At 49.9% G+C, this 18356-nt stretch overlaps 1 protein-coding gene across 4 annotated transcripts in view; it reads right to left on the reverse strand.

The window, feature by feature from the left end:
* The window catches only part of NCAPH (non-SMC condensin I complex subunit H), a 28907-nt gene extending 14023 nt beyond the window's left edge, over window positions 1-14884 (reverse strand). For 2 of the 4 annotated variants that reach the window (XM_074332533.2, XM_019725887.3), the window contains exons 1-8: window positions 8487-8706; window positions 8250-8340; window positions 7477-7569; window positions 7024-7162; window positions 6130-6254; window positions 2321-2510; window positions 1148-1239; window positions 273-478 (exon numbers count right to left, since the gene is read on the reverse strand). In XM_074332533.2, coding sequence (XP_074188634.2) covers window positions 273-478; window positions 1148-1239; window positions 2321-2510; window positions 6130-6254; window positions 7024-7162; window positions 7477-7569; window positions 8250-8340; window positions 8487-8653 — 1103 coding nt within the window. In that variant the 5' untranslated portion in view covers window positions 8654-8706. Of the gene's footprint in view, window positions 1-272; window positions 479-1147; window positions 1240-2320; window positions 2511-6129; window positions 6255-7023; window positions 7163-7476; window positions 7570-8249; window positions 8341-8486; window positions 8707-13614; window positions 13756-14741 lie in introns of those variants that run through there. The other 2 variants (XM_019725886.3, XM_074332534.2) reach the window with 2 other exon arrangements.
* Between the last annotated feature and the right edge of the window lie 3472 nt (window positions 14885-18356).

An 18356-nucleotide genomic window follows, 5' to 3' on the forward strand; every position in this document is an offset into this window, starting at 1 on the left:
AGTGGGGCCGAGAGCCTCCAACGGAGCAGCTCCTTCCCAGCGCTCCACCTACTCAACTCTTCCTTACAAACTCCTGCAACGTCACTCTTGTAATCAGTAAGTGGCTGAGCGACATTCAAAGGTAGGTGTGATTCCATCGTGAGTCGGATGGCTCAGCTCGTGTGAACAGCCCGCACAGCAGCCCAGCCAATCAGAGAGGAAACGAGACTGTCCCAGCAGGAGGTCTCACGGGATGCTCCCACGGGAGCATTTCCGTAGCCTGAGAGCCTTACTGGCAGCTTTGGCCGTGGGTGGGCTCCCTCCAGCTCCTGAGCTCGGTGTGCTCCCCGGAGGCGGTGTGGTCGGGCTCGTCGCTGGCATCCAAGTCGTCCTCCAGAGGCCCGTCAGGGAAGTCCCCGCCATCACTGTCCTCTGCCTCGGCGTTGATGTCAAACACCTGGTCATTCTTCTTGAACTTGTCTGCCAGGGCCGACACAGACTGAGGGAGCAAGGACAGGGCTGCTGGTATTCCCACGACTACCCCGGTCACGGCCGGACGCGCCTCCTCCCCCTCCCAGGAGCCGATGTTCTCAGGACAGAAAAGCACCAAGGACGGTTACACTGGGGCACAGGGCGGGGCTGTAGCGGCCTTGGGCACATTTTGTAAAACATGAACAGAAACCCGCATCCGTTAGCTACATGTTTAGAGAAAACAGTTGTCCGTGGAGACCATTATTTTGGAAGCTGCAGTAAGTAGGCTAAAGGGGCCATGCTAAAAATATAGACAGTTTCTCAGGAAACTGTGCCAAGGGTCTCAACCTCAGAGAGCAGGAAATTCCTTGAGCTTGACAGCACCCAAGGGACCAGCGGCCACTGGGATAACCACGTTCGAGTAAATGTGGTAAAGAGTGTGCCCCAGCAGTGGCACGGCCCCTCACCGAGGGAGGCCCTGAACTGTCTACTGGTCCCCACTCCTACCCGCCACCCCCAGGGTTTTGGCACTTCCCCACAGAAGGGCCAAAGGAAATATTTTCTGTACTTGTGGCTGAATAAAAATGATGCCACAGTTTTGGTTCCCACTGGGCAGAACTAATCTGACAGGCTCAGTGAAACCACGAGGTGCTGGAGAAATGCCCAGAGCCCTCAGACGTCCACACATCGACCACACCTCGTTATGGGTCTCGCTGTCCCATTTAGTGAACTGGAAGCCGGCTAGGGAAGGGCAGATCTGACGGTCTTCCGCACAGTGCCGCAGGAATGCTGGAGGACGGGAGAGCGGAGGGTTAGAGCGGGAGTCGGCGCGGGAGGCCCTGTACCGCTGGTCCTCCGGGGGCAGACATGCTTCCAGCAGTCAGTAGGACGCTAGGGAAGGAAACTGCAGCACAACACGTGACTGAGAGGCTCTCTGGGCCTGCGCCGCAGTCAGGAGATCAAAGTCCTTCCTTAAAGGGAGCTGAGTGCACAGCCCATCATGTAACGGGACTTCAGTCCTAAAGTACCGTGTTTCCCCGAGAATAAGACTTACCTGGAAAATAAGCCCCAGCATGATTTTTCAGGAGGACGACCCCTGCACATAAACCCTAACGAGTCTTCTGGAGCAAACCTTAATAGAAGACCCTGTCTTATTTTCAGGGAAACACGGTAGCTACAGATGACCTGCCTCACAGGATTAGCCCCAGCTGAGCACATACACTTGGAAAACAGGTTGTTAGTACCAAATTGTCTTAGCAAATCTGAGAGGAGACGAAGAGGACGAAGCACTGTGACGTCTGCAGCCCTAAAGTGGGAGGATCGATTTCATGCCACACACAGAAGTGGCAGGTACGGCTCTTGTATCACAGAGCCTGGCCTCTCCCATCTGTGCCCATCACAACTGAGGGCAGGGAGGGGGAGATGGGAGGGGTTAAATCCTTACCCGGGGTCTGTGAGCAGTCCACAATGCCCGCTCCCCCCCAGGACCCCCGGATTGGTGACAAATATGAGGCCTGTCTAGCTCAACAAGCCTCTCAAAGCCCCGTTCCCAAGTCCAAACTCTGACACTCCAGGGTTAGCTGATGGCTCCAATGTGTGAGTGTGAGAACTGGCTGCTAACGGGACACCTGAGGGACGGGCATATTCAGACCAGGAGCAGGGGGCACTGGCGACCATGTGTCAGGCCTCATGCTGCACAAAGTGGGGATGTCAGCTTCTCCCGAAGGGTGCCCACTGTGGCACTTCAGAGGAAGCTTCTGGGTCATTTACGTAAGCAACACAAGAGACGATGGGCTTTGTAGCGCCCACGGCGACAAGAAACATCACTGATGGCTCACACGCTCTGGTGAAAGGCACTGTGTGAACCTACCTTTCAAATCTGTCATTTCTACCTGCCCCAGGTCCTGCATCTCAGGAGGCCATGCAGTGGGGAGCGCCTGGGCGTCGGAAGGGAAAACCAGCTCGCTTCTGTAGTCCTGGCAGTGGAGGGTGGAGAGGAACACCCCGGCTGTGCTGCACTCATCGAACGAGGCTGCTGTCTTCTGAAACATGGGGTCAATCTGAGCACAAACACAGGGACCCAGAGTTATGGGCTGGAGCCAAAGGAAATGTGGAATCTCACTCACCGGGCCCGCTCATCACGGCCGCACACGATCAGAACAGGCGCTTGCTAGCTGATCAGGTAAAAGCCCAGCCCAGCAGATGCCAGTTCAGAAGAAAGGCTCCAAGTGATCAGATGGATAAACGTATACCCTTTACGTACACAGTGATCAACCAGCTTATAATGCGTCCATCTGTTGAAACTGCGCGGTAACCTTCTGCTGGCCTCTTTCCATAAGTCACCATTTTAAACGGCTATCTCTAGTGGAACGCTATGACAGCAAGTCCTGCTGACTTCAAAAGCCTGTGCAATGTCTTTCCACAAGATCCCATTATTCTTCGGACCAGAAATATTGTCAAAGATTTGGAAGAACACAACCAAGAGATCCAGGCAAAGGACAGGCAGAGTCAACCCGCCTGGCTGGCTGGGTCAAGGAGCAGGAGTGGCACAGCCACGTAACACCAGCCCAAAGGCAGAACAGAGCACAGGGAGTCAGAATGGGGACGGGGCAAAGCACAGGCACGCGTGGCAAGTGGGCAGAAGCCACCTGGGACTCTACAGGTGGCCCTGGGACAGGAATAGGTGGGGTACTGGGTTCACAGGTCTTCCTGATGGCTCAGGATGTGGCTACTGTGGAGAGGGGTCTTGGCCATGATGACAGACGTGGCTCTCTGGCTCTTCCCTGGCTCCCCAAACCCTGGTGAGGCCTGACCTCACCAGAGCAACAGTCTCCTCTCGCCCCCACACCCTGTCTCGTGCTCCAGCCCAGAACAGCACACATGTCCCTCCTTGTTCTGCCTCCTCCCCCGGCCTGCTGGGTTTTGCCCTGTCTCCCTTTCTCCCCATCCCCACTGCCTGACTTAACCCTGCCTCTGGTCTCTCCCGTTTCCTATCCTGCAGACCCAAGTCCTGGTACTCCATTCGCTTCCTCAGACGCTAACCAGAGCAATGGGTCCCAGCACACAAGCCCCCCACTCCGCCCCGAGGGCTTGGGTAGGGAATTGATACAACTCAGCATTTCAAAGGGGCAGCACAGAAGCAGTACAATGACTCACAGCAAAAGGGAAAATACTAAGTAACTTTCCTCCCTTTGTTTCCGTTGTATCACACCAGGGGAGCATAGGGATCCTTTCAGGTCAATTAGACCTGATTGACATCTTTGAGTAATTTCATGGGAAAACGAATCACGCTGGCTGTAGTTTGGGTAGATGAACCTATTGAAACAAGGGTCCACAGCGAGAGAGAGAACCAGGAAAGGCAGGCCGTGGTGGGCGGCAGGCCGCAGGAAGCCCAGGGCCGTTTCAGCCTCATAAGTCCTCAGCTCCTGCCCAACCGATACACTGTCCAGCTCCCCGAAGAACCGGAACGTTCCGTGGCTGTGCTGATGCCCCTGCCACAAACACCTTCCTGGCACTGTCTACCTTCCCTTCCTTTGAGGCCCAGATCACATTTCACCCCTTCCATAAACTTAGCACACACTGGAGAGCGGGGTCCCCAACAGGTGAGCACCCAGTGTTCCCGCCGGTCAGACACCCACAGAGCACCTGTTTTCTAGTCTGCACACCATCTCCAGAGAACGGCTGAAACTTCCAATTCCGAGTTTGGGACGATCCTCACCATCTGTACCTTGGGCTGTTGTGAGCTCGCGGCAGGTGGCTGAGCACACTACGCTCTCAGCACAGGGTACTTGGTGTTTCTTCAAGACTGCTGATTTCACTTGCCGTGGGCAGACCATGGCCTGACAGCCCAGGCTTAGGAGCAGCGCTCCCTCCCTTCCTCACACACTCACGAACGCCACGCGACCATTTCTCCATTTCCTGCACCGTCAATATCTCCTTCTCCACTAGGCTGTTGCCCTCAACAAGTAAACATGCTGTTAATTCTCATTTTAAAAAATACAAAACAAAACCTCTAGACCTTACTTCCCCTCCATTTGCCATCCTGTGAGTGCTCCAATTCATAGCAAGACTCTTCAAAACAAGACTACACTCAGTCTCTTCCCTTTTATTTCCCTCCAGTTATAAAAATTTTCAAGCCTACAAGAATGTTTAACTAGCAGGACGAACCTCCATGTAACTTTTACCTAGATCCCCCAAATCTCGATCCTTTTACCTAGATTACCTGCATATATGTCTTCTCTACACCCCCCTCCCCCCACCGACCCTCCACATAACCTTCTGGAGAGTCGAGACTATGACACTTTACCTCTCTGCCCATTATTAAGCTACTGCCTCTCAGCTCCAAACCTGCCTTCTACTCTGCGATGCGGGGTCAGGGCCACATTTCAGCTTGGCCAGCACTCGCTGTCGGGCTCCACCAATAGGGGCCACTAGAGGAGACTGCCGGGTGCGGAGAAGGGACCTGCTTCTGCAGGTTTCCTGTTCCTGTGTCGCCCAGCACTGCTTCTTCACCTGGGACGTGACAGGTCCTACCCACAGCAGCAGCTGGACTCAACGTGCACTTTTTCTCACACTCACAGAACCAGCCTCACCGTGTTGCCTCAGACACCAGCACCAACCAGCATGCCCACCTCAGGTCTGGGTCCTGGGCCCACGAGCCCCTCCTCCAAACGCAGGGACACCAGCACAGCCAAGTGGCACCCCTTCCTTGGAGGTCTGAGTTTCTGCTCCACAGGGCCCTCCAAGCTCACCAGTGGTCTCAGGTTGCCATGTTTGACGTGGCTGATCACGTCCTCCTCCCCGAAACTCTCACTGGGACACCACTCTCTCCTGGCTTTCCTTCTACATATTGAATGTTTCTTCTTCGGCTTTCTGAACTCTTAAGACTGGGGCACCCCACATACTCACTCCCCGGGTGATCAAGTCCACTCTCGTACAGATGTTGTGGAGGTGAGAGAAAGAAGTAATCTAATCCATTGTTGTGGGAGAGTAAATTGGTACCTTTTTGAGGGCAGTGGAAATTCCACCTCAGAATTTTCTTATGGATATAGTCCCAGAAGAGTGCAAAAATAATATGTACAAATATATTCACAGAGGTTTTGTTTTTTAACAGCAAGAGTTTTTCAAAAATCTGGGGCAACACCTGTTTGCTTCAAATTAACTGTGCTAGTTATAAATGAGGCCTCTGGCACCATTCCCTTAAGCAGAGTCCTAAGGATTTGCCAGATTGTACGGCTGCTTGGAGCAAGGAGTCTGGAGCCAGAGCACTCAGCGTGAGTCACATCCTGGCATACTGACAAGTGTCACCTTGGGCATCTTACTTAACAGCCCTGTACCTCCGTCACCTCTCCATAAAATGTAACAAGGACTCTGTGAGGGTTAAACGAGCTAACGCGGACCACAGGCTCAGGGCAGCACAGCGTCCACCAGTGCTGCGCGTAGGAACGAAAACAAACGTCATCAACCAGATTTCTCGGTAACTGGCCACCTCCTTCTACTCAATCATTCCAGAATGTTGAGGGAAAGCAGGGACTTGCCCCTGCAGCCTTCACTGAAGGCTGGAGGATGATACCGTAGAGACAGCCTTCTATCTGACTCCCTTGACACCCGAGCAGCTGAAGCAGCAGGCCGGCCGGCGGGTCCCAAGGAGTCCGTGCCACACTGCGCGCCCCTCCTCACCTCACACTTCCGATCAGCCTCGCAGATGTTCAGAGCGCTCACGTTCTGCTCAATGGTTCTGTGGGAGTGCTTCTTCCTCGGCTTTGGAGCCTTTTTGGTTGTTCCCGGGTCAGCTGCACTTTCGTCTAAAGAAGGAGAAAGAGCATGTGCTGTGAGGATTGCTTTGGAGGCAGCTGAACTCACTAATTCAAGTTTCTCAGAACTCTAAAGAGTGACTGTAACTTAGTCTCACAGCAACAGGCACCTCTGCCCCGTGGCTACTGGAGAAACCAAAGCACTCCATTAAGAATTGGCTTCTAACACCGTCAATCTCCAAAGACCTCCAGGGCAGAAGCTCCCCAGTTGGTGGTATTTACTCAATCTGGCCTAAATAAAATCTAAAGTCTTATCTAAGGCCCTTCTCTTTTCCAGAGAAAAACAACCCTAACATTTGAGTACCATGTTTCCCGGAAAATAAGACCTAGCTGGACAATCAGCTCTAATGTGTCTTTTGGAGCAAACATTAATATAAGACCCAGCCTTATATTACATTATAATATCATAATATATTATAATATGTATATTATATATCACATTATATATTATAGTTTATATATTATATTATATTACATTATATTATATTATATTATATGACCCGGTCTTATAGTAAAATAGTAAAATAAGACCGGGTCTTATATTAATTTTTGCTCAAAAAGACGTATTAGAGCTGACTATCTGGCTAGATCATATTTTCGGGGTAACATGGTATCTTCTCACAGCCAAATCTGAAAAATGTCCATGTCTTCACCAGAATGAGGTTATTTCTTGTGATTTCATTCCAGTATATAACTCAAATAACGACCTGTAGCGCCCTTTAGAAAGCCTTTACCTAAGTCCAGACCCCCACCCACATACCTGCGCTATGGCTCTCTTCCACTTCCGGAGCCGGTGCGTCCTTGCCCAGCCCCCCAAGGACTCTGTACACGTCAGCGTGGACGGCATCCACGCGCACAGCATAGATCTTGGTGCTGGCGTCCAGAGTGCCCGCGGCTACCTGGTCAGACACACAGGCATAGGCGGTGCTCAAAAAGGAACCTCCCAACAGGCAAAACGCAGCGTGCTTCCTAAATACTTACCTGCCCTGAAGAAGAAAATGACAGAGTCCCCTAAGACTGACAGGGAGCAGACAGAACATAACAAAAAGATAGCTTTTCTACATTTCATCAGTTTAGGGAAGAAGGTAAAAGAGCTAGTGCAATATCCTAACCAAGGAAGGAGCTCACAGACTTGTAGATTTCAGTGTCTGCTATGTTAAGTATCAGAAACAATATTATTAATTCAGATGCAGGAGAACGTGGACATCCTTACTTTGAAGTTGGTCAGTTCAGTGTCTTTCTGTTTAAGAATCTCTGACATGAAATCAATCAAGTGCAAGCCAAATGCATTCTTGGTGGTGATTTTCTGGAAACAGAATTGCAAAAAGGTTATTTATAGCCCAGGCTCATGTCCGTGATGGTAGCCTGATAAAGGAAGCTACGTTTTTAAACAGGATCGCCTACGTCTCACCACAGACAGCAATTCCCACAAACACATGGGGACATAGCTAAATCCATGCGTGTCCCTCATTTTCAAGGCCTAAAAAGTGACAAGCAGCACACATTCCTGCGTGTTGATTGTGTGCAGGACCCACCCTAAACAATGCACACAGGGGGACCCCGTCACCCTCAGAATAACTATGAGGCAGGCACGATTTTCATTCTCATTTGACTGAGGACTCTGCATAGAGGGGTTGGGTGACTTGCCAAGGCCACACGGCTTGTAAATGACAGAGATGGGATTCTAACTCAAGCTACCTCTAAAACACTCAGCTGCACACTCTACTATTTCTTGACTACCTGCTCTAGAACTCTGTTCTATGAACGCCATGCGGACACACTGTCACTGGCAGGCAACCTGTCAGAAGGCGCACCAAAGGTCTGTCGGAAACAGTAGAACCATACTGAAAACACCAACATTAGGAAGAGTCGGGAGAATAAAAGCACACAGTTCTCATCAATCACACATTCCCTACAGAAGCAAGAAGGCTCAATTTTCCTGTGCTTAAGTTGCAGAACCCTCACGGATAAGCCACAGATACTCACATTTTCAGTGGATAGTTTGATACAGGTGGAGTAATGCTCTGTAATCTGTGTGTTTGTAAATTTAGGAATCGTAGCTGAAAGATCAACATTCCTAAATGAAAAACAAGAACAAGACAGTCTGGCAGGGATCCCTGACACTGTAACTTCAAATTCAAGACCCAGAATCCCCGAGGTAGTGCGGGGGTGCCAGACCCAGGTACCCCAGGTCAGGGCACAGGGCCGGCCCAGGGCACTCACCGGCTGGACGGGGAGGCCAGCAGGTGGGGCGAGTTGGTGCTGAACTGCAGGTCCAAGGCCCGGGAGCGCCTCCGCTGCAGACGCTCCTTTTCATCATCATTCTGAGGGAAGTCCTCAAGAACCGGGGTGCTGGGAGCGTTGAGAGGGGCCTTCTTGGGCGGGGGCATGGAGAAAATCCGCTTGGACGGTGAGGAGGTACTGTGGGGGTGTCCACGGGTCTCTGAAGAAGAGTCATGCACTGTGGCTCAGTGATGGAACAAACACTTCCTCAAGAGCCTTTGACGGAACATTTCCTGGATCTAGAGGGGGCTCGGGGTAGAACATTTCCCACCAACATCATTTCCAAGTCTAATGGACTATGGCTCGAACCTCTATATTTTGGGTTTCTTGGGGTGATGAGTTTCTGATGCTTCCTCGTCCATCTGGACAAGTGCCCGCTATTGTAAACCTAAAGCACTACTGGGATATAAAGGTGGGGAAGACAAAGTTGCTGCCTCTGATAAGCTCACACACTAACAGAACAGCAGACACAGATGACCACACTCCAGGGCGAGACAGACAAGACGCCAAGCTGAGGGCGAGGTATAGGCTATTAAGTCAGACAGCCTAGGTCCTAAGGGAATAAACAACACAAATGTGTAAAATAAGCAGAATGTCCCAAAGAATCACCCACAGATGACTTGCTAATTACAAAGGAAAAAATGGTCTTTACAACAAAAGATCTGGTGGTTACCACGTTAACCAAGCAATCAAATAAATGTAGCCTCTTTAAAAATGAGACAACTTGAAACTGACTCATCTCTTGATGGGACAAAATATGAAACTCACAGCATCGCCCACAAAATATTTTTGCCACAGAGGTTTAACCTGAATTTAACTAAGACTTTAGATCTAACTTCCAGTTTATGAGAAATATAGGGGTTACAGGGAAAAGTTAAATGATACCAGAAGGAAACAGACAAATCCAGAATGTGGGACAGTTTATGTGACAACTGGCTTAGACTCTTCAAAAAGTCAATTAAAAAAAAAAAAAAAAGTACGGGGACTCTTCATGATTAAAAGAAACCAAAGTCATACAAACCAAAAACAACCTCTGAACTTTCAGCCAATCCTTGGATAAAAAAAGAAAGAGAGAGAGAGAGAGAGAGAGAGAGAGAGAGAGAGAGAGAGAGAGAGATCAGCTGTAAATATTTTGAAGATAAACAGGGAAAATCTGGAATATAGTTTGGATAGCAGACATTAAGGAACTGATTTTTATCTTCTTAGGTATGATAATGACATCACCATATGCAGAAGACTATCCTTAATTTTAGGAGATGCATGAGAAGCAACAGGATGTGTGCAACTTTCAACTCAATCACTCAAAAATATGTGTGAGGGGAGATAAAGTAAATATGGTTGAACGTTAACAACTGTTGGAGCTAGGTAGCGAGTATAAGCTGTTCATTAAATGCCTTGGCCTTTCAATGTCCCTGTGAGTTTGAACACATTTGCCTAGTACGAAATCAGAAAACAGGTGGCATGTTACATGGAGAGAAAGGCTCTGGCGAGTAGTAAAGCCGGAGGGGAAGGAGGAAGACTGGGAATGGAGGTGGAGGCTGGTATAAACACAGCAGTCTGGGGGGGCTTCACCAAGAAGAGAGCCTCGGAATCAAGACCACAGACTTTTGGGCAAAGTGTCTCCAAAGCAAAGGCGAGAACACACCTGGCACGTCTGAGGGGTCATGTGGCTAAAGTGGAGTGAGAAGACAGGGCCAGGCTCTCCAGAGCAGGGACACCCACAAGTCGGGACATGGGAAGGACAACTGGCAGGGGCAGAGCCTCACTTACAGGCCACTGTACAGGCCTTCAGGTGGACTGAGATGGGAAGTGATTGAATGTGGTGAGAAGAGGAATAAAGTGACCTAACTCACGCTTCGAGATCCCACTAGCTGTTGTAATGAAAACTGACTGAAAAGGGAGAACTGACAAGCGGTAAGACGGATTAAGGGATAACTACCAATTATGGGAAATGATGTAATTCTCCTCTCCCAGTGTCCTCACAGTGGTCCTTACCCAGGGAGGCAGGAGGGTCCATCAGAGATGCGGTGACAGAAATAAGGTGGAGTGATGGGAGGGAGGGACCGCAAGCCAAGGAATGTGAGCAGCCTCTGGAAGCTGGAAAAGGCAAAGAAACGGATTCTTCCCTAAGGTCTCCAGGTGAATGCAACCCTGCTTCCACCTTGATTTTAGACTTGACTCCAGGACTGCAAGAGGATACACTGGTGTCATTTCAAACCACCTCTTCATTCCCCTTCTCACCACGTCCAGTCACCTCCCTGCTTACTCCACATGAAAGAGATGACGGTGGCTCAGACCAGAGAGGTGGTGTAAGAAGTGGTCAGACACTGGACAGTCTCAACACAGAGCGAACATGACCTCCTAGTGGATTAAATGTGAGGCATGAGAGAAAACAGGAGTCAAAATGACTCCAGAGTTAACCTGCACAACTGACGCAAAGGGGCTGCCATGCCCCGGGGGACAGTGCAGGAGAAGCTCATCTGAGGGAAGGAGGCAAGCAAGCTGGGCTTGGGCTGCTTACTGTCCTCCCACTGGGGTACACAGCGGCCACTTAAGCCTAGAGTTCAGGGGAAAGCCCTGGGCTGGATAAATGTGGATGTCCCAAGCATACAGAGGGTATTCAAAGCTGTAAGACTAGAAGAGAACTACAAACGATTAAGTACAGATAGAGAAGAGCAGAAGGCTGAGTCCTAGGTTACTTCAGAAGTTTAGAGAAGGACAGAATGAGCAACCAGCAAGAGATGGGGAATGTGCAAGCAGGTAGGGAGGAAAGCAGGAGGATGTGGCATTCTACAGGTCAGGTGAGAACCACTGCAGGGAGGAAAGAGTGACCACCAAGTTGAATGCAGCAGACAGGTCCAGTTCCATGAGGACTCAGAACTGATCACCAGGTTAGCAGCCCACAGGGGATCTTGAAGGGGGAGTTTTCTAGAGTAGCTGGGGGAGGAGGAGAAGTCAGATGAGCAGATTCCAGACAAGGTTGGAGAACAGAGATTGGACACAGCAAGTGGAGGCAAAGTCCTCACACTGTAAACGGGAGGAGAGAATTGGAGGGAGGCAGTTGACAGGGAAGTGAGGTCCAAAGTAATTTTAAGATGGAAAAAAACCCAGCTTGGTGGAAAGAATGAAGCAAAGAGACTATTAGCTTCTAATTGCTGCTATAACAAATTACCACAAACTTAGTGGTTTGAAACAACACCAGTGTATCCTCGTGCAGTCCTGGAGTAAAGTCTAAAATCAAGGTGGAAGCAGGGTTGCATTCACCTGGAGGCCTTAGGGAAGAATCCGTTTCTTTGCCTTTTCCAGCTTCCAGAGGCTGCCCACATTCCTTGGCTTGCGGTCCCTCCCTCCCATCACTCCACCTTGTTTCTGTCACCGCATCTCTGATCGACCCTCCTGCCTCCCTGAATAAGGACCACTGTGAGGACACTGGACTCGTCCAGACCATCCAGGATAATCTCCCTGCTCAAGATCCTTAATGGCACCTGTAAAGCCCCTTTTACCATGTGAGATAACATTCACAGATTCCAGACATCTTTGGCACGGGGGGGGGGGGGGGGCATAACTCACAGAGATCCTGCAGAAGGGTGAAAGTTGCTAAACAATGTACTCAAGCAGGTAAAGGCGTTCCTTTGCTGAGAGCAGAGCCCATCCACAGCAAAAGGAGGCGGAGAACACAGGACCAGATGCAGGCAGGGAGCAGCCGCAATGGTGGATTATGGATGTTCTCTTTTGATTGCTTTTCTTTTCTCAGTAAAATAGGAAGTAAACCTCCCCCCCTCAACTCCACATCTTAAGGGTGAGGGCTGGGGAGATTTCAGGAGAGAAAGGAGGGTATGAAATAGTCATCCAGAGGGAGAGTGGGTGAACCAGGATATATGGCATGACTGCTGGGCAGCCTTTGGGTCCCCTTCACCATCGGGTGCACTGGGCAAAGTAGGTGGAGTTGGAATTAACCAAGGTTGAGAGGTTGCCAAGTGTAAGAAAGCAAGAAGAGGGTATGGGGGTGCGGGTGTATGAGAGGGAGGGATTACACTGACGGACCACGGCATGTAAGCTAAGCAACGAGGGGAACCAGGTCATGAGGTGAGGGGCAGTGAAAATAAGAGTACAGATCTGCTGGGTCAAAGACTGCTGGAGTCGAGGAACAAGATGGAGTGAGTTGGAAAGACAGGAGTGGTATTGAGAAGTGGGGTCATAAAACTGAGATGACAGAGTGGTGCAGCTATTGACAATGACGAGGTCTGGGGTGTGACTATGGTAGTTGAGTGCAGTGGCCTACTATGATTGGGAAGAGAGAGATGAGGACACTGAAAGACCTTGACATTGAAAGATCTTGTGGGAACGTTTCCAGATTTAAGAATCGGAAGGCTTGTTTTCAAACCCCAGATCCATCACTTACTGGCTGGAGAAATTTTAAGCAAGTACACGGCCTAAACGTTTGCTTCTCCATCTGCCATATGAGAATAAGAATGTGTATCTCAGCTGGTTCAAAACTAGCAATATGAAAAAAAATACATATACACAATATAACATATTTTATAGAAACACGTTAAAAATAGTGATACACAGTAACACTAAATGGTAGCCCATGTGACAGGAAGGAAAAAGGAGTGGTGAACAGGGCTAAAAGAATGAAAACAATACAAGAACTTCACGTTCCCTTGATAGATTCCTACAGGCTGAAGAATTATCATTAATATAACTCAGCTGAGGTCAAAACAAGCAAAAGAAAAAAAGTAAAAATGGAAAGGAAGGAAGAGACATTTTTCGAGACTGAATCAAGGGGACTTGTGACTATATATGTGGATGTGGGCGCTGCGAGGTAAGGAAAGGGGCTGGACCTTAGGAGAAGAGACCTTGGCAGAAGAAACAGGAAGCGCTGCAGGAGGATTTCTCTCACTGCCTTTAACATCACGCATCTGGTCATTCAACAGATGGTAACTGAGCTCAAAAGCACGTTCTGTCTCTGCTTCCTCCCCTCCTGCTCATTTTCAGCTCCCTCTGGTCTGGTCCCGTCCCCACCACCTTATGAAAACTGTCTGATCACCCACAACTGCCACGTTACCTCAGCCAGTGGCCACTTTTCAGGCCTTATCTCTCTTGAGATTCAGCAGCCTCTGGAACAGTTGACAACTCCCTGCTTCTTGAAACACTCTTGGCTCCTATACCACTCTCTTCTGAGTTTCTCCAGCTCCTTCTTCTATCCAGCTCTAAATGTTGGTCCTGCGTGCTTTCTCCACAGGCTTTTCCTAGTGTTCTCACCTGTGCCATAGTTTCATGCCCTATGATGATGATGTCCAAATTTCTCAGTCCAGGGGCCACTCCCCCAAGTGGCAAACTCTTACCCAAGTGTTTTTTGACCCCGTCACCTGACTGTCTCTCTAGTAGGTCATTTACCATGTCCAAAATGTAACCCTAAATTCCGAAACATCTTATGAAGACCTTCAAAGGCCCTGCGCACCTCAGTGATCTCGCTCACTGTTTAGTCACAATGTTCTGTCCTAGCCTATGCCAGGCTCTTTCCCGCTTGCCCTTTTTTTGCACCTGCTCCTCTGTCTGGAACACATTCTCCAGTCTCTGCTAAAACCTTAAGTGAACCCCCTAACCTAAAGGGGCCTCACTCTGCTATGGTTGGGAAGAGAGCCGTGAGGACATCTCAATCAAAGCGCAGCACTCAGACTCATCTGTAAATTATTTCGTTTATTTATTGCCTGTCTCCCCAAGTAGAATACAAACTCCAACAGGCTAGGAACTTGCCTGTTTTGTTCTTTACTGGTGTATCTCTACATCTGACAGGGTTTGGCCCAAAGGAAACACTCAATACTTGTATGAATGTAAAAACAAATACACGCATTTTGAGCATACGGAGGTAACCACAACGCTTCCATGGCCCTGGACTAACTGCCTTCCAGGAAAACCACCTTTTAAATGCACAAGACACCGGGCACGGTGGAGGAACCCAGGGGGCAGTTTCCCACCCACGCGGGCGAACGGTGGAGGCGCCAGCGGGGCCCGCGTCCTGATTGGCGGAGCACACCGTCCGCCCTCCCGTCCCCCGGCCAGCCTCCCTCGGCCCGCGGAGAGCAAGGCCAACGACAAGGCCGAGAACGCCTCACTCCCGCTCAGGCCGGCCCGCGGGCCCCCCGGCCCGCACCGGCCCTTCCCGCCGCACCACCGCCAGCCCCGACTCACCTGGGCAGGGAGGCCCCATCTTGCGCGCCGTCTCTCCGAAACTGTTTTTAAAACGCGCGCCGAGACGCCGGAGCGCCGTAACGGCCGCCTTACGTCACAAGTGGGCGGGGCCGGAGCGCGCCTGCGCAGGCCGCCAGCCTGCCGGGTGAAAAGTGACTCTGGTGTTAGCAACGGGGCGGGATGGCCGGAAATGAGAGCTGGGGGCTCGGGCCCTGTGGTGGATTGGAGGGGGTGGTGGAGCCCCGAGGATAGTATGAAACTCCATCCTTTCGAGCGTTAAACGTGGAACTGGGAGCTGGGGCCCAGCGTAGAGCCGGGCGGGCGAGGGCTCTGCTTTCACGGAATGTATGTACGTACTGTTGGGGAGCAGATGACCAGGAAACGAGGGTAATTTCCCCGTGTTGTGACGGCAACACAAAGCTAAGGAGGTGAGGGACGGAGCGGACGGGGAGCCGACCCCGCAATGAGCGTTCCAGGCAGGAGAGGACAGGTGCAAAATAGTCCATGTACATTTTTAAAAATTAAGTCCATCGTTTTATTCAGCTTCTTGCGTAAAGCTTCCTGGATCTACACGAACACCCGCCCCCCCCTTCAAAAAAGCAACGGTTAAGGTCGGAAGTGAGGCGGAAGCAATGTGCCACCTACCCTTCATTCTACTTCATCTGATCCCAAGAGTTGTATTACAGGAGGAAAGGCCAGGGCAATTCCTCCAAGTATCCCTACAACAACCTGTAATTTATTACAACACATACCTGGCATTTTACACAGTGTTTCTTGTCAAGGGTGCTCTTGGCATTCAGAGTGAAACACTCCTGACAGGGGGGCTCTTGCCCTCTATGGAGGACTGCTCCAGCATAAGGGCACTGTTGGCCCACTAAATGTCACCACTGCCCCTCAGTCATTTTGGCAACCAAAAAAGTATTACTACTCTTATTGAAAACCACTCTTTTAAGCCTATTTGTTTTTTGCACGAATTTGTTCTCCCAGTGACCACCTTCAAATATTTAATGTAAGGCGGTGTGGGATAGAGGAAAGAAAACAGTTACAGTGCATGTCAGCCACCAGCCACCCAGGAACCCAAATCAGCACCCTGGAGCCATCCTGGACGCCTCCCTCTGCTTCATTCTCCACACACAATCCACTCTTGAGTCTTTACTTTTAAAAAAAAAGTAATACTTTCCGCCACCTTCTAAGTTCTCCTAGCTGGGCTAACAATCAAATTAACATGAAAATTAACGAGAAAAATCAAAATGTTAGTAATACATGCACACGGGGAATTCACATAAACATGACAATTCCAAAGACAGTGAGGCAACATTGGGTATGTAAGACATTTTGGAGGAAGCAAAAGGCAGGAGAAGGGGTATTAGATTTCAGAAGTGACAAAGTGCAACTTACAGGGAGTAGAGAAAAAGAGTGGAACATACATGGCAGGAAAATTCTTGCTGGGCAACTCAGAAACAATGAGACATGGGAGGGGGTAACAAGCTAACAGGTGTGGAGTCTTCCTAACGTGTTAAGGTGAAGATTCTTAATGTGATTGAGCCCAGGCTCCCTTCCTGAAGCAGGTGTTTTCTGTCTGAATCTCTTGGGCAGGAAAGGGGGGAGGAGGGGCAAAGTTTCTTTCTGAGTCATTTCTTAATAAAAGGCTTAAAATCAATATCCCAAAGAGCAGCTTCAGAGTGCGAAAATTTTGGTTCCCTTCACTTCCTGAAAATCTCTTCAGTCCTGCATCTCTCCTTTTCATCCACAGCACCTTCTTGCTCGTCGGCAGCTGTCTCACACCCACTCTGACCCCATGCTAGTTGGGCCCAGGGTGATGGTTGCTAAGTACCAATCTGACCTGACACTTCCTCGCCAAGGTCTGAAACATTCAAAAGTCCCACTGCTCTGGGAACTTCCAAGGTGGTCTACAAGGCCCTGCGGAGTCCCATCCCTGCATCCTCTCCAGCCTCGTCTTATACGGTGCCCTCCCTTGCTCTCTGCCCTCCAGTCACTTGGGCCTCCGTTGACACTGGCCCTCACCACGCCCACATCCCACACAGAACCTGTACACATGCTGTGTCCTCAACATATGAGCAGGATCCTCTTCACCCCCATCTTCATCCAGTTGGCTCACATCACCTCCTCAGGGAGGCTTCCCTGATACACTCTAGTGTCCATACTGGAGGCTTTAGAACTGGTCACCTGTGCAATTTTACATCCACTGGGTTGACTGTTTCATGTCTATCCCCTCCACATACAGTCAACGCCATAAGGATGAAGCTCATCACTGTTTTCCCAGGGCCTGGTGTTAGCCCTGGACACAGCAAACACTTAAATGTGTATTGAATGAGTGACATTGGAAGACAAGCTTAAGTCCTGGATTGGGAAGTTTAACTTCCCTGGGCCTCGTTTTCTCCCCCATTTATAAAACAGTGATGAGAATACCCCCTTTTGCTGGGCTTTATGAGGGTTTAGGTAGTAAACTCCCAAGAGCACATGGGCTCAAGAGTATGCGAGGGTCACTGTCATCTCACTTACTTGTGCCCTCTGTGCTTCGTGCATTTGAGAGAGGAGGGCTAGTTTCTGGATTCCATGTCTGCACCAACCAAGAGCGGTGGCGGTTGGGAGGACAGTAGGTAGCATGGAATCAGGAGCCTCTGAAGAACTGGCTTGGAACTCCTGGCAGAGGAAGGCTACTAGGTGACCACTCGGTGAGGCATGTGGTTGTGATGGAGCCTCCAGAGCTGACTGCTCAGGGCTCTGTGTGCAGGGAGGGCCGCTCCACCCCCTGCATCTCATCTCCGTTCCCAGGGGCCAGGTCCACCAGGTGCAGGTGGGCATTCACCTCCCGCTCTGAGTGCCCTCTTTTGTGTTGGGAGGTTAGGACTAGGAGGGGACAAAACAGACTGAATGACTTGTCAGTGGTGTGCAAAACTCAATTCCTCTGTACAAAAATAAAGTAGTGGGGTCCATCCCCCACCCGTCTGCAGAACAGCGGTGCTGGAGCTATCCCCTTCCTCATTTCACTCCTCACTAAGATTCTACTTCCCTAAATGAAGGCAAACAGCCTTAGCTTAGGCGAGGGACAGTGGTATTGTAAGTTGGCTACCTCAACACGTGATTTTTGGCTTCAAATTTGCCCTGAACTTCCAGCCTGCAGCTGGCTTATGTCATAATATAGTTCGTGACATAAACCATTTAGTCACTGGGGCTCAAGGTGCACATAGTTGAAATGGCTTTACATTCATTTTGGCCTCTGAGCAAATGCCTTTAATTTTGTATGTGATACGAAATTCATGACTTCCTAAAGACTGGGCTAAGAACCAACAATTTCTGTCTTCTGGAATTTCCAAACAACATACCATCTTTTGTGTTAAAATTAATACAGTGCCTTTTGCTTTTCAAAGCACTTTAAGACCTACATCTTGTTTGATTCTCAAGACAGTGCTGGCCAGGTGCTTTCCTCCAGGCTCTGCTGTTTACTGTGTGACCTTAGGGAAGCTGTGTACCCTTTCTGTGCCTCAGTTTCCTCTTAGGTAAAATGGATAAGATAGAGCTTCATGGGGTTCGAGTGTGAGGATTAAATGAGTTACCAGATGTGAAGCTTTTAGATCAGTGCCTGGACCCTTG

This window comes from Rhinolophus sinicus, chromosome 2 (assembly GCF_057876585.1).
Source record: "Rhinolophus sinicus isolate RSI-liver-muscle chromosome 2, RSI-T2T, whole genome shotgun sequence".
In the NCBI taxonomy this organism is placed as follows: domain Eukaryota; kingdom Metazoa; phylum Chordata; class Mammalia; order Chiroptera; family Rhinolophidae; genus Rhinolophus; species Rhinolophus sinicus.